Here is a 15,431-nt window from a genome sequence, read left to right on the forward strand (position 1 = left end):
AGAGTTACCCTTTCTCATGGTCCATGAGTCAGGCCGTTTCAGATCAAAGTTCTGGTAGGCATGCCAGGGTTGTTTCCCCCACCCCACCCCTGTGAGTGCCTGTCACAAACTGGTGTCTTACTTTGTTATATTTTTCATAAAATGGAAATTGATTTCAATACATTTTTTGCCAGTGATAACTGGGAGGTGTAACAGTGCAGTGGGAGCTGATCCTGCCTGATCCGTGTCGCGGATCCCTGAGCTTCAGACACTAGACACAGGGACTGGGACCTGGTCCCCTCTTGGGAATGTTTGCCTCTAAAATCTGAGAAATGTAACGTTCTGTTCTCTGACTTCACTCATTGTGCTGAGCACTTTCATTCCCTTTGCTCATTACTGTTTTTTACCAAATGTCAGTTACACATAAAGTTAAACATTTTGTTGATATAAAATGTACAGAACACATAACTTACAAATAACAAAACATATGCTACTCTTACAAATCCCACATAGCCAGTTTCAAACAGAATGCTTTTACTGATTTTCGCTGAAGTCTGGTGATGGTAGTCTGCTTAGTTGTAATTCAGACATAACATGACAAATGCCATTGTATCCCTATCTGCTTGTATCTGTTTGCTTCTGCTCCTGTGACAAATTGCTACAAACTTGGTCGTTTACACTAACAAATTTATTCTCTTAGTTGTGGAGACCAGAAATCCGAAATCAGTATCAATGGACCAAAAGCAAGGTGTCTGTCGGCAGGGCCAGGCTCCCCTGGAGGCTCTAGTGGGAAATCCATTCCTTGCCTCCAGTTTACCTGGGGGCTGTTGGCATCCTTGATTCGTGGCTGGATCACTGTAGTCACATCACCCTCTCCTCCCTGTCTGTCAAATCCCCCCCTGCCTTTGTCTCGTTAGGACACTTACGATTGGATTTTAGCCACCCAGATAATCCAGGATAATCATTACTCCTTTTTGACCTCGTTGGCAGTACCAGAACCTTGATCCCAGCATTTCGTTCTTGTCTTTTAGCCCCTCCTATCCTTCCCAGTTAAGCCTAGCATGTCTACTATATTTTCTTGCCAGTTTCTTTAGACTCTCTCTGAGGGATCTTATCAGCTCCTCAGGCTTCAGTTTCTGTATGTAACTGTCACTTCCCTCACCAATACCCAGAGAGTCACCACATCCCACTGATTGTGTCCCCGTAGCATCTTAGATCTGTCCCCTTGGTCCCCACTGCTGCAACCATGCTCATGCCCTCATTATTTCTTAATCAGGCTGTGGCACTAACCCATCTTTCTCATCAGGGACTGTCCGTCTTTAATGCATTCTTCATGGGGAGCCACAGAAATCTTCCTCAGGCTCAGGTCTCCTGTCCTCTGGTGGCTCTCCCTGGCATCCAGGGAAGTCCAGACCTCTCAGTGTTACCTACCAGGCCCTCCACAGCCCAGCCCCTCTTTACTTGACCACTTCATTTCTCCTCTTCCATTGCTCTGCATTTGAGCTTCCTTCCTGGAGGACAGTGTTTCTCCGTTTCCCCGAGTTCAGGTGTCTCTTCCGTTCCTCCCTTCTGAGTGGCAGCCCCCTACCCTGTGGCACCGGTTGGCTTATTGTACGGCGTAGTATGTTTACCAGTATCAGCGTGTCTCCGACCAGACTGTGAGAGACTCAGGAAGCTGTCGTGTCTTATGATAGCTTTTATCCCAAGGGCCTGTCACAGTGCCTGGCACATAGTTCTAGGCACCCAGTGCACACCTGAAAAGCCCTAGCTCAAATTCCAGCCCCACCGTTGACCAGCTGTCTGAGCATCAGCACCTTAGCTGATCTCTCTGGGTCTTTCTGTTTCTGAAAGACACAGTCCTGCCTCGGGCTCTTCCTGGTTGTTACCTAACCCAGTTGGGGGTGATTTTTGCTTTCCCAGCAAACTGCCCTATGATGTGACCCCTGAGCAGGCTCTGGCTCATGAAGAGGTCAAGACACGGCTAGACAACTCCATCAGGAACATGCGGGCCGTGACAGACAAGTTCCTCTCGGCCATCATCAGCTCTGTGGACAAAATCCCGTGAGTGCCATGAGCCGGGAGCCCGGATAGAGCCCAGTGTGAGTGCCCTTCTGCCCCCCGGCTACTCTCATGGAGTTTTGTCTGTCCCACAGCTATGGGATGCGCTTCATCGCCAAAGTGCTGAAGGACTCGTTGCATGAGAAGTTCCCTGACGCCGGTGAGGATGAGCTGCTGAAGGTAAGACCGGACACTGGCCCGTCCTTGTCCTCCGGCAGACTGTTGAGGAGAGGCCCGACTGAGACCTTCAGCTAGTGTGGAAGCGTAGATTCCGACAATAGCTCCCCTTTGGTTGTGAGCTCTTGAAAGTGATCGTAAATCATAAATGATACCTCTCTTAGTCCCTGTGTAGCTCCTTTACTGTTTGGCACACAGATGTCCAACAAGTAGAGGAGGAAGATTTTCCTGTCTGAAGAGAAATTTCTTGGGTCCTATCTTTTTGCTGAAGAATTTCTCCCTCTGCTGGTGGTCGGGTGAATGGTATCAAGTGCCGTTTCTGCTAAGGCTGTTGCTGATAACTGTCTTTCTTACTCGGCTATGCTCCTTCCCTTTTTTTTTTTCCCTCCCCTTAATCTGAACGCTTTTTTCTTCTCTCTCCTAGTTCTGTGCTTTCCTACAATGAGGCCTCGATTCTAGACTTTCTATTCAGGTGAATTAATTTTTTTTTTTTTTTAATGAAACTCCTAGGGAAATGCTATGACTATCCTTGAATTCTTCTGTGGAGATGTGTGTCGAGTGACTTTAATTTCAGAGGCATGAACTTGTCCACCGTTGAAGTCTGCAGCATGAGGATGGTGGGGGTTGAACAGATGACACTATGCTAATGAGGTCATGCAAGCTACGGCAGCCCGATTTGCTGCTGTGATAATGTGAACAGAGGATGCCCTAAAACACTCAGTGACAGACTTTAAGTCTGTCATTGTTACCTCCTAAAGCTGCTCTTTCCTTGTAGTGATATTCAGTTCTGTTCTTGTTCTCTTTTTCTCTGTATCCAACTGTGGGATGTTTGGTCGTGCTAATTTCAGACCCTGAGAGGAAGTGTGTGCATGTATGCATGTGTGGGCGTGTGCATGGTATTTACTTTTCCCCACAGGACTGCATTTTCTGGTTTTCTTTGCTAGCAAAGTCTTTTGTGGCTTGCTCGGTAGAGTGGTTTTTAACACCCATCTCTCTTTTCCGTCTGTTTGCAGATTATTGGTAACTTGCTTTACTATCGATACATGAATCCAGCCATTGTTGCTCCCGATGCCTTTGATATCATTGACCTGTCAGCCGGAGGCCAGCTCACCACAGACCAACGCCGAAATCTTGGCTCCATTGCCAAGATGCTCCAGCATGCAGCTTCCAATAAGATGTTTCTGGGAGATAATGCGCACCTGGGCATCATTAACGAGTATCTCTCCCAGTCCTACCAGAAATTCAGGTAGGGGGCAAGGAACAAGGTACTTGTGGGCGTGTTTCTATCTCTGAGTGTCGGGACAAAAATAGATACCACACTTGGCTTTCCCTGGACCCTGCTATGCTGCTGGATATATGTTTGATGTGCTCATAGCTTCTGGATGTGAAGAAGAGGCTTTTGAGCTGTTAAAATATATTCCAACAGAGTAGCCCACACTTAGCATAAAAGCAGTGAACCCACATTGGGCAGGTGTTAATTTGTAATCAGAGAAGAACTGGAGAGTGTTTTCAGCATTTGCAAATTAAACATCCAGTTGTGAGTTCAGGACATTGTCTTAAAGATAAAGTTGGTTTGCCTAATGACTCCAGTGTTTGCAAATGGTCTTAAATTACGGGTGAGCAGTTCCTGTGGGTGGAATTAAAACTGGGTGGAGGGAGAAGTTATTAGAACCGCCACCCGGAGGCCAGGAAGAGCAGCGAACATGTGCAGCTTCTCTGGAATTTTTGGACTGACGGTCTTCTCTTTGAACGCCTCACTCCGGAGGTTTGTGGGATGTCTAATCGCTGGCTCTGCACACGTGTCACCTGGGGATCTGGCTCTCGTGTTTATTTTCAGACGGTTTTTCCAAACTGCTTGTGATGTCCCAGAGCTTCAGGATAAATTTAATGTGGATGAATATTCTGATTTAGTGACCCTCACCAAACCAGTGATCTACATTTCTATTGGTGAAATCATCAACACCCACACTGTAAGTATTTTTTCTTTAATTACTTAACTTCCTTGTTCTGTCCTTGATTGCCTTCCCTGGGTGCTGCTTACCATCTCTGGAAAGCCGGATACCTCCCCTTCCTTTGGTCTTGCTGACATCACATCTGCCTTGTTTCCCTTTGCGTATTAACAAGATTGCTCAGTGTCTCAAAGTGATCCAAGGCCCTCTGCATTGGAGTCACCTGGGCTGATGGTCACAAATGAAGTTCCTGGACCCCACGACAGGCCCACTGAAACAGAGTCGCCACGGGTGGGCTCCAGAGTCACCATTGTGAGCGCTGATCTATTTGTCATGGCCCTCGGTGTTGATTTTTCAACATCTAAAATACCCACTTTTTCCTCTGTGGCTCTTAGAGTGGTTTCCCTTGGGTGCTCTTTTTCCCCCCAATATTTTTGTAATTCATTCTTTTCTCATTTGGAGAAACAGAACAGGAAATGAGGAAATACATAAAAAGTAAAGCTTGGGTGGCTCAATCAGTTAAGTGCCTGCCTTCAGCTCAGGTCATGAACTCAGGGTCCTAGGATCGAGTCCCACACTGGGCTCCTTGCTCAGCAGGGAGCCTGCTTCTCCCTCTCCCTCTGCTGCTCTCCCTGCTTGTGTGCTCATGCACTCTCTCTCTCTCTCTCTCTCTCTGATAAATAAATAAATTAAATCTTAAAAAAAAAAAAAAGGTAAAGGAAATTTCAGGTACTATACTCTCTGAGGGTATCCCTTAGGACAATAGTATCTTAAAGGCTCTGCTTCAGTGTCCCCAAGACACTGGGGTCATAGGTCCAGTGTACTTCTCTCTGACCTAAGAGATGCCGTAAGTAGCACACATTAAGTACGAGTGTGCATGTGAATTTTTTGAATTTGTTGTAGGGTACATTATAACTTTGGATTTTGAAGTCTGTGGGGTTTGTCATTCTCCCCCATGTAGGGTCTGCTTAAATCCCTCCTATCCACGAGGTAGAGACTGTACTGGTATTTCTTCTCCCTGCGTTATCCCCTAAGTCATCCAGCAGAGGCCAGCGTGATGCTTCATGTGTTATACGGTTGACTTGGCTTGATTTGTTGGGGATTGGCCCGTCAGTTCTTTGAATGCAGGAGCTTGGTTATCAGACCCTTCTGTGCTGTCAGGCCTAATTGGTGGGGCTGAGGGCCAATGGGCTGTGTCGCACATGGACTTGACTTCTGGGTGTTCCATGCAGCTCCTGTTGGATCATCAGGATGCCATTGCTCCAGAACACAACGATCCCATCCATGAGCTGCTGGACGACCTGGGCGAGGTGCCCACCATCGAGTCCCTGATAGGTAAAGTTCTGGCTTAACCACCCAGAAGGTGACAGGGAAGGTGCTGGAGGGAGGCTCGACTGCCACCTTCTCCGCCTCTCTGTCCCTCCAGCTCTGAGTGTGCCTGAGGGAAGACAACAGATGTGTCCCACCCCCGTCTCTGAGAAGCTGAGGTCCAGTGGAAGGGGGACTTTTACACATGGATATTATACACATAATCCTATAAGTAAATTAGAAGTCCTATAAAGGAAATGAACAGGATATCTTAGAGATTTGTCATATTACAATGACTGAAATGGCTTGTTAGCATTTATGAAATTGTTATTATGGATCCTTTGCTTTTGTCATTTGGCCTTTAGTTTCTTTATTTCTCAACAAGAAGGTGTCCTTGCCACAGCAGAGCTGCTGGCTTATTCACGTATCTTCTTAGGCACCTTAGGCTGGCATTCCTATCTCCTTAGGCAAGCATTCACATCTGTCCTCCAGGGTCTCCTCTCTTTGTTATGCTGATCCTCTCTCCTCTCCCCAAACTGCAGGAGAGAGCGCTGGCAATTTAAATGACCCCAATAAGGAGGCGCTGGCTAAGACAGAGGTGTCCCTCACGCTGACCAACAAGTTTGACGTGCCTGGCGACGAGAATGCGGAAATGGACGCTCGGACCATCCTGCTGAAGTGAGTGCTGGGAGTGTCGGGAGTGGGAAGAAGGAGGCAGACACAGCACAGTGATGCCTTGGCCTTGGCGGACATGTCCATTTGTTCATCCCTGAAACCATCACCACGACCTTTTAAGCCTGTCAAGATTCCGGCTGCCCTTATCTATTATACTCGGCGCAGGGCTTACCTGCCTCAGTTGCTAATAAGAGGCTGAGGTGAAACTCACACCTGAGAAATCCTCAGCCTGGTACCGTGCTGTCAGCCTGGGGCCTCGAGTGCCTTGTGCTAGCAGCTGCCCTGCGGGACCTGTGTGAAGCAGCGTGTGTATGCTGCTGCTCAGCTCCGTTCAAGGGAAGGTGGGAGACCTGGTGACGGTGACGGTCTCCCCCCATCTCCTTTTAGCACGAAACGTTTAATTGTGGACGTCATCCGGTTCCAGCCAGGCGAGACCTTGACGGAAATCCTGGAAACCCCAGCCACCAGTGAACAGGTAAAACTTAACAAAGGGCACAGGAGATCCCGTGATTGGTGCGGGCCATGGGCGAGGGGGTGGGGCCCGAATCCCAGGAGATGCTTCCCTGAGGGCGGCCCAGAACAGTGGTCCCGTCCATCAGCTGTCAGATGACCGGGGCAAGGTGGTGGTTGGAGCCCGCTGAGAAAGTTGTTGGCTCCCACGTCGAGAGGCCGCTGCTCTCAGGGCATAAGGCTCATGCAATCTGTGTATGTGTTAATTTAATTAACTGAGGCGGAATTGCCAAGTCTGTCTAATAATCTGTCCAATATCATTAGAATTTTGTTAAGTGCCTTGGTAGATAGAAGAAAATTTCAGAATGTGGCTCCTGAACTCACTGAACTCATGATCTAGTTGGAGAAATGTGGCATACGGATCTGAAATACTTAGAAAACCATTAAAAATTGACTTTGATGTTGGCTTTAAAAATAGCCAAAGCTCAGGAAAGAGGCCAGGGAGGAGCAAAGCGTCAGAAGACATGGACTTGAGCCACACTCAGGAGGCGTGGATGGGACTGGGTGTGCGTGTAGACGAGAGGCGTCTTGGGTAGGAGAGTCCACGCAGAGGCATGAGGGAGGGAAGGGCCTGACATATAGTTGGTCTGACATTTCTAGAATGGAGATGTGGGTGAGGGTGAGCAGGGAGGAGTAAGACCGGAGAACAAATTAAGTAGAACCTCTGCTTAGCACTGGACAGATGCAGAGTAAAGGACTTCTGTAACCCTGGGACCATTTACTACTCTCACAGCAAATGGTGGTCAAGCAGTTGAACTGTGGGATCAAGTCTGGCCCCACTAGTTGGGGGCAGCTTGGCAGTGGGAAGTGGTGGATGAGGCACTTCCTGTCTAAGATCCCTCTTTTGCATTTGTAGAATGTGAAGAATAGGTCATTTGTTTGAAATGTTGAGCACAAATATCCTTTTTGTTAGACGAGAGTTTACTGGGAAACCCGATTATGAAGGAGGAAAAACAGGAGCTGCTCTGGGCTCTTGCAACCCCACCCCCAGGGTTCTGGGTACCTGTGGGTGTCCCTTATTGCGGCACCCAGGACTCCTTGAAAACCACTGTTTTTAATGAACTCTCAGCTCTTACCTGCTATGATTGATTACTGACTAGATGTGTGGGAGGGACGAGAAGAGAATCATAACCAACCACTGCAGCTTGTTTGACAGGAGGAAAGGCAGACCCCGTCTTTAATGAGAGCCTGCTGTTAGTGTGGGCCTCTCACCTGTGTTCTTTCACGTCCTCCTCCCACTACCTCTGTGAGGTGAGGCTTTTCATCCTCTTGTTACAGCCGCGGAGTCTAAGACCGTTAGAGGTCACATAACTGGCCCACGGCTGTCCGCGTGTCAAGGCAGAACCAATCTTGGATCAGACTCCGTCTGACTCCAAGGTTTATGCCCTTCGTCTTGTGCGTTGCGGAGTGGTCTTGACAGCAGGAGGAAGGGGCATTCTGGGAGAGGGAGTTGCTCCAGTTCGGGAGGAGTCACAAGCCATTCCAAATGGGAGCATCCCGGTACAGACAGTTCAGAATGCGGTACCAGAGGCTTAGCCGCAGAAATGTGAGATTGTCCGCATAGATCTGATGAATGAGGTTTTGAGAATGAACAATGGGAGAGAAACTGCCATGGGTTGCTTGGAGGTACCAAAGCCATGCCTAGGGCAGGGAGAAAGTGCAGAGGGTACGAATGAGGGGTGGTAGTTTGGCGTGAGAGTAGAGATGCAGAAGCCAGATTTCAGGGAGCTGAAGAAGGAAGAAAGCACCAGAAAAATGGATTAGTGGTGTGGGTCATGTTGGGCAGAGACATAATGGGCAAACGTTGGATGTTGACTGCCTAAAGAAGAATCACAGGAAGGACTTTCATTCTCTAGACACTGGCATTTACAGCATGCATGAGAGCTGGGGGAGGCCGTCCGCGTGACCCGGCCTGGTCTAGGTGGCAAAAAGCATCAACTGAGTACTGGTATCACCTTGGTGTGGTTACAACATTCACCCAAGGGCAAAGCTGTGTTTCTGGGAAAATTAAATGACTCTCGTGTCTCAAAATGGGATAGGAAAAAAACAAGGGATTTTGTAGCACTGGAGCCCAGTCTCCTAACTGTACGAGAGAATCCAGGACAGAAGTCCCATGAGGCCGTGTGATTTCAGCGATGTAACCTCTTCTAGAGGAGATCCGCCTGTGCACCATGCGGTTTCTCTGTCCATTGTCAGAGGGCAGGTTTGTTCCTTCTGTTTCCAGAATGAACTGTCAGAGCTGTATAAATCCGGGTGTGGATATGCTCTATAGACTCGAGTTTTGGGTTAGTGTGCTGAACTTGCCAGCAACTTCTTTCTCTTCTCTGTGTCTGTAGGAAGCAGAACATCAGAGGGCCATGCAGAGGCGCGCTATTCGTGACGCCAAAACTCCTGACAAGATGAAAAAGTCCAAATTCGTAAAGGAAGACAGCAACCTCACCCTCCAGGAGAAGAAGGAGAAGATCCAGTCGGGCTTGAAGAAGCTAACGGAGCTTGGGACAGTGGACCCAAAGAACAGATACCAGGAGCTGATCAATGACATTGCCAAGGTACTGCGTGCGGCATGGGCATGGGCAGGGGCAGCCTGGCCATGCGCAAACCTGTCTCAGCGGCTTGTGAGGTGACTGTAGCTGTTTGGAGGACAGCATGCCTTCAGTGCACAGTCAGGTCAGGGACCTCTTCTCTGAGGGCTTGTTGTCAGCTTCTCCAGCACAAGGACCTTGCCTGCCCTTTTATGACTTACTCCATGGCCTATGTCACTAGGGAGAGACCCTAATCAGAGCTTCCTATGCCTTGATTTGTCTTTGGCCTTAAGGAAGATTTTTTAATGACTGCTGTGACACATAAATTCACATCCAGTGGGTCATGAAATACTTGATTTGTGTCAGTCTTCCCAAGTAAGGGGCTCTGGTGTGGGCCCAGAGTGTGGGCTGGCGCACTGCTGGCCCAGTAAGGCCGTACCATGCACACTAGGGAGCTTGCTAACTGATACAGTAAGATGATCTTTTCTTCCCTCTCCTGACACCGTATTTAGAGGTTAAACCAGCTTTGCAAGCAAATTATAAGAACATGGAACTCTGTAAAAATAACATATTTCCCGGGGCGCCTGGGTGGCTCAGTGGGTTAAGCCACTGCCTTCGGCTCAGGTCAAGATCTCAGGGTCCTGGGATCGAGTCCCGCATCGGTCTCTCTGCTCAGCAGGGAGCCTGCTTCCTTCTCTCTCTCTCTGCCTGCCTCTCAGTGTACTTGTAATTTCTCTCTGTCAAATAAATAAATAAAATCTTAAAAAAGTAACATATTTCCCTGCCTGTAATACAGACGGGGAAAATATAGACAGGGATAAAGATTAATGAGATCTGAATTTCTTTGCTAATTTTTGAACATAAACTGATGTTGTTGGGGCACCTGGGTGGCTCAGTTGGTTAAGCATCTGCCTTCTGCTCAGCTCATGATCACCCAGTCCTGGGATGGAGCAGCAGGGAGTCTGCTTCTCCCTCTGCCTCTGCCCCTCCCCCCACCCATGGCTTGTTCGTGCATGTGCTCTGCTGTCTCTCTAATAAATAAATAAAATCTTTAAAAATTGCTGCGTGTGATCACGCAAACAGTTGAGCACTGCTAGGCTCTGCCATGGATGATATGAGAAGCATGTGACACCTACCGTCATTTTTCTCATTTTGAAAATTGTGTCTTAGGACATTCGGAATCAGCGGAGATACAGACAGAGAAGGAAGGCGGAGCTGGTGAAATTGCAACAAACTTACGCTGCTCTGAACTCGAAGGCCACTTTCTATGGAGAGCAGGTGGATTACTACAAAAGCTATATCAAAACCTGCTTGGATAACTTGGCCAGCAAGGGCAAGTGAGTGTATATATATATACTTTTTTTTTTTTAAAGAATCAGCATCAAGGGAAAAAGAAATAGAGGCAACTGAAGTGATCTTGGAAGTTCTTACTTAAAACATGTGTGTTAATTTTTGCTTTAATTCTTGATTTTGCTTCTGATTATTTGCATGATTACCTAGTTCCATTTGTTATTGTGTGATGTGAATAAATAATGGAGGGGGTACTTCAGGGTGCTTATTTCTAAACATCCCTGTTCTAAAATATCTTCTTGACCCTAGAAATGAAAGAATCATGGAAGGGGGTTAGTTAGTGCTCCCCAAACCCGGCTGTGCCTCAAAATCACTTAAGGAATATGATAGACATTTTGATCCCCTGGCCTCTCTCTATACCTCCTGGGGCCAGGATCCCAGACCCCAGCTTTTTCCCAGCTGGCTCCAGTGACGATTAGCAACATGCCCATCTTATAGGGAGGGAAACTGAGGACCCAGAGAGATGGGGTGGTAGGTCCAAGTTCTACTTGCACTGCTATCTAGGGTTAGTTTATTTTGTACTTCTCAGTTTTAAGTTTAAGAATTTTCCAACTTCAGAAAGGTTGAGAGAAGAGAGCAATATGTACCCTTCACCTATTTTTGGCATTTTACCACATGAGCTCCCCTTCTCTGGCTTCGTTACTCTTCTGCCTGCACTCTGGCTCTCTCTTTCCCTCCCTGGAAGACCGAGGTGAGGCAGGGATGAAAGTCGGGCCCACCCAACCCAGCTTGTGGGGCTGGTTCCTGTGACCTTTTGGCCTTTCCCCATCATTCTTTGAGCACTTCTTGACTTCATATAGACACAGGTGTTCTGGCTCAAGTTGTACTTTCCCCTCCCCAGGCTTGGAATTAGCCATTTCTCTAAGCATTCCTGGTGCTTTCTAATGAAGAGTGGTGTTTAGAAACCAAAATCCATGCACTAGATGTGCTCGTTGCCACAGGGTCGTCGTTGCTTGTAGGCATTCTAAGCAGACAGAGTGGCTCTGTGGTACCCCATTGCATACAGAGACACAGCAATTGATGTAATCAGGTCTGTAATGGTAGACACTTGTGTTGTTTCTAGTTATTAGAATTTTAAAAATTCTGCACCAAATACCAAAACCTCTTGTACCTAGGTTATTTTGCAGATGTGGGCATATTTTGAGGATAAATTCCTGGATGTGGAATCACTGGATCAAAGATTTTGTACAGGTGTAATTCCTATAGATCTTTCAGTTGCCTTCTATGGTGGTTACTCCCTTTAACTCCTGTACCAGCATTCCCGCCCCATCTCTTGAAGGCCTTCTGTGGAGCCTCAAATCCCAGTTCTCAGGGATCTCTAGTCTTCCCATGTTTATTTTTGAAAAATCACTTCTTACCTTGATTATCCCAATAGCCTCCTAAGGTCTATTTCTCTTTACTTGTCCCCATTCTTCTGTATTTGCTATACTGGTTTAAAGTCTTCTAAACATTACTTATTCTGAGATATATTTATTTTTGCCCTGCCAGGGCACGGGGCTTACAGGGACTCCCCTGAGGTTCAATATAGTTAGTTCCTTTATGTTGGTGTTAGAAGGTTAAATTCATGGTGGGTTTGCAAGTACAATTAAAGGCAAAAGCTATTTAGTGATGTTTCCTCTGCAGAGATTGCTCAGGTTAATCCTAATACTAACTTGCCATTTTAGAATCAGTATGTTACTCAGGCTGGTGTATGGGAAGTTCGTTTTCTGACCTCATATCCTTGAACTATCGACAGACTTGTAGTACACAGTTACATACAGAAAGTGATAATGGGGGCACCTGGGTGGCTCAGTGGGTTGATCCTCTGCCTTCAGCTCAGGTTATGATCCCAGGGTCAGGGATCGAGCTCCACATGGGGCTCTATGCTCAGCGGAGAGCCTGCTTCCCCACCCCCGCCCTGCCTGCCTCTCTGCCTACTTGTGATCTCTCTGTCAAATAAATAAATAAAATCTTTAAAAAAAAGAAAAAAGAAAGAAAGTGATAATGGCGTGATTCCCCCCCCACACACACACAGGGTCTCCAAGAAGCCTAGGGAAATGAAAGGAAAGAAAAGCAAAAAGATTTCTCTGAAATACACGGCAGCAAGACTACATGAAAAAGGAGTCCTTCTGGAAATTGAGGACCTACAAGTGAACCAGTGAGTATTTACTTTTTTACTTTGTCTTATATTTGACTTCATTACCTCTTTATCTTACTGCCTTTATTTCTGTTACGTGGTTGGTCATTTTCATATATTCTATCTACTTATATATCTGTTTAGGACAGCACTAGGCCTAATAGTCAGAGTTAATTTGTCTGTCATAGAAGGGAAAGTATTTCTTCTCCTTTGTTGTGGAATATTTGCTCCAGGCTGTGTTCGTACCTGCTTGTGTGGGCCCCATCTTAACCTTTCCTCTTTAAAGGAGGATGCCATTTCTTATTCTCCTGTGTCTAAGCCAAGAATCAATAACAAGAAGAGGAATTTACTTTATTCCATTTGAGGCTGAGAATCAGGGGATTACCCTCCATCTCTTTCCTGGAATGTGCCAGCTTGCTGTCGACATGGTTCCTGAACCTGTCCTGGCTATCATTAGCAGGCATTGTTATATACCGACTCAGCTGGCCCTGTGACCTCTGGCAGCTGAGCTTGCTGATTTTGAGTCTGGTAAAACAACAGGTTTGTTTGAGATGAAACTTAATTTCTCTCTTTTTTTTCTTATTTTATTTATTAGATTTTTATTTATTTGATTTATTTATTTGTCAGAGAGAGAGCATAAGCGGCAGGGGAAGGGCAAAAGAAGATGGACAGGGAGAGCAGGCTCCACGCTAACCAGGGATCCCAATGTGGGGCCCGATCCCAAGACCCTGAGATCATGACCTGAGCCAAAGGCAAATGCCTAACTGACTGAGCCAGTAAGGTGTCCCTGTAACCTAGTTTCAGAGCCTTTAACAGCAAATTTAAAAGAAGAAAGGCAAAAAAAAAAAAGTGGGTGACATTTGAACAGTAGAAAATAATGACAAAAAGAAGGGAAGGGATATAAATATGAGACAAACTCAAAAAATACATAAAGTGCTCAACACAAAAAAAAACCTCTAAAGGACCAAGGTCTCCAACTGAAAAATGACTGGAGAAAATACAGATAGTATGCCATGATTCACAAACACACATACACATGCAAACTCAGCCAGACTCTAAAAATTCAAAGTTTTAAAATGGGATACTATTCTTTAACTACCGAATTCAAAAACATGGAAAAATATGTATGTATTATTATTAATTACTATTTTTTAAGTTAACATATAATGTATTACTTGTTTCAGGGGTACAGGGCTGTGATTTGTCAGTCTTAGATAATACCCAGTGCTCATTACAATACATACCCTCCCCAATATCCCTCACCCAGCCACCGCATTCCACCCAATCTATTGTTAGATTTCAGCAGTGCCCATGGGGAAGGCCAAGAGAATTCCTGTGATGTCATCCCTTCAGAATACTCCCCTCCAGCAACCCTCAGTTTGTTTCCTGAGATTAATAGTCTATTATGGTTTGTCTTCCTCTTTGGTTTTGTCTTATTTCATTTTTTCCTCTCTTCTCCCTACAACCCCCCACCCTGCCTCTCAAATTCCTCATTATCAGTGAGATCATATGATAATTGTCTTTCTCTGGTTGACTTATTTCACTTGGTTTAATACCCTCTAGTTCTATCCACATCGTTGTAAATGCCAAGATTTCCTTTTTGATGGCTGCGTAATATTCCAGTGTATATGTGTGTATGTATGTATATGCATATGTATATATGCATATATGTACGTATATATACATACTACACACTTAAAAATAGTTAAGATGGTAAATTTTATGTCTTGTAGTTTTTTGTTTTTGTTTTTAAGATTTTATTTATTTGGCAGAAAGAGACACAGCAAGAGAGGGAACACAAGCAGGGGGAGTGGGAGAGGGAGAAGCAGATTCCCCTCTGAGCAGGGAGCCCAATGCCAGGACCTCAGGACCATGACCAGAGCCAACGGCAGATGCTCAACAATTGAGCCACCCAGGCACCCCTGTCTTGTGGTTTTTATAATGAAAAAAATTAATACTCTGACCAGAAATTCCATTTTGAGGCATCTGTCATAAAAAAACAATCAGAGGTAAAAACCAAAGATTTACATATAAACATGTACCATAAGCGTAATAATGTAAACAGTAAAATCAACTTAAGTGTTGAACAGTAGATGAATGGTTAAATTTTAACTCTAACTTGGAATATTGCGTGGCCATTAAAAAGGATGCTTTCAAAGAATGTGAAAAACTCTCATAATGTTACCAGAGGGAAGATGGGTTACAGGACTATATTTATAACTTATGCTAAAAAAAAAAAAAAAAAAAGGTAGATAAGTAAGTGGGTGGTTAGATAAACTTTATGTGAACAGAGGCACAGAAGAACATACACTGAGTATTTTAGAGGTTGTCTTTGGCTTGTGAAATTATAGGTGCCTTTTCTTTTTCTTCATGCTTTACCAATTTCCAAAGTTCAATAATGAATATATGTTACTTCAGATCAGAAAACCTAAAGCAGAGGGACGCCTGGGTGGCTCAGTTGGTTAAGCAGCTGCCTTCGGCTCAGGTCGTGATCCCAGCGTCCTGGGATCGAGTCCTACATCAGGCTCCTTGCTCGGCAGGGAGCCTGCTTCTCCCTCTGCCTCTGCCTGCCTCTCTGTCTGCCTTTGCTCACTCTCTCTGACAAATAAATAAATAAAATCTTAAAAAAAGGGGCGCCTGGGTGGCTCAGTGGGTTAAGCCACTGCCTTCGGCTCAGGTCATGATCTCAGGGTCCTGGGATCGAGTCCCGCATGGGGCTCTCTGCTCAGCAGGGAGCCCACTTCCTCCTCTCTCTCTCTCTCTCTCTGCCTGCCTCTCCGACTACTT

General features: G+C 46.0%; 1 protein-coding gene across 1 annotated transcript in view; it reads left to right on the top strand.

The window, feature by feature from the left end:
- The window catches only part of IQGAP1 (IQ motif containing GTPase activating protein 1), a 101,206-nt gene that overhangs the window by 80,178 nt on the left and 5,597 nt on the right, over positions 1-15,431 (top strand). Inside the window, exons 27-36 of the mRNA XM_059371530.1 lie at positions 1,900-2,040; positions 2,133-2,217; positions 3,228-3,460; positions 4,052-4,184; positions 5,396-5,498; positions 6,014-6,149; positions 6,534-6,621; positions 8,993-9,205; positions 10,349-10,515; positions 12,543-12,665. Of these exons, the coding sequence (XP_059227513.1) occupies positions 1,900-2,040; positions 2,133-2,217; positions 3,228-3,460; positions 4,052-4,184; positions 5,396-5,498; positions 6,014-6,149; positions 6,534-6,621; positions 8,993-9,205; positions 10,349-10,515; positions 12,543-12,665 (1,422 nt within the window). The remainder of the gene's footprint in view (positions 1-1,899; positions 2,041-2,132; positions 2,218-3,227; positions 3,461-4,051; positions 4,185-5,395; positions 5,499-6,013; positions 6,150-6,533; positions 6,622-8,992; positions 9,206-10,348; positions 10,516-12,542; positions 12,666-15,431) is intronic.

Source organism: Mustela nigripes, chromosome 13 (assembly GCF_022355385.1).
Source record: "Mustela nigripes isolate SB6536 chromosome 13, MUSNIG.SB6536, whole genome shotgun sequence".
Taxonomy (NCBI): domain Eukaryota; kingdom Metazoa; phylum Chordata; class Mammalia; order Carnivora; family Mustelidae; genus Mustela; species Mustela nigripes.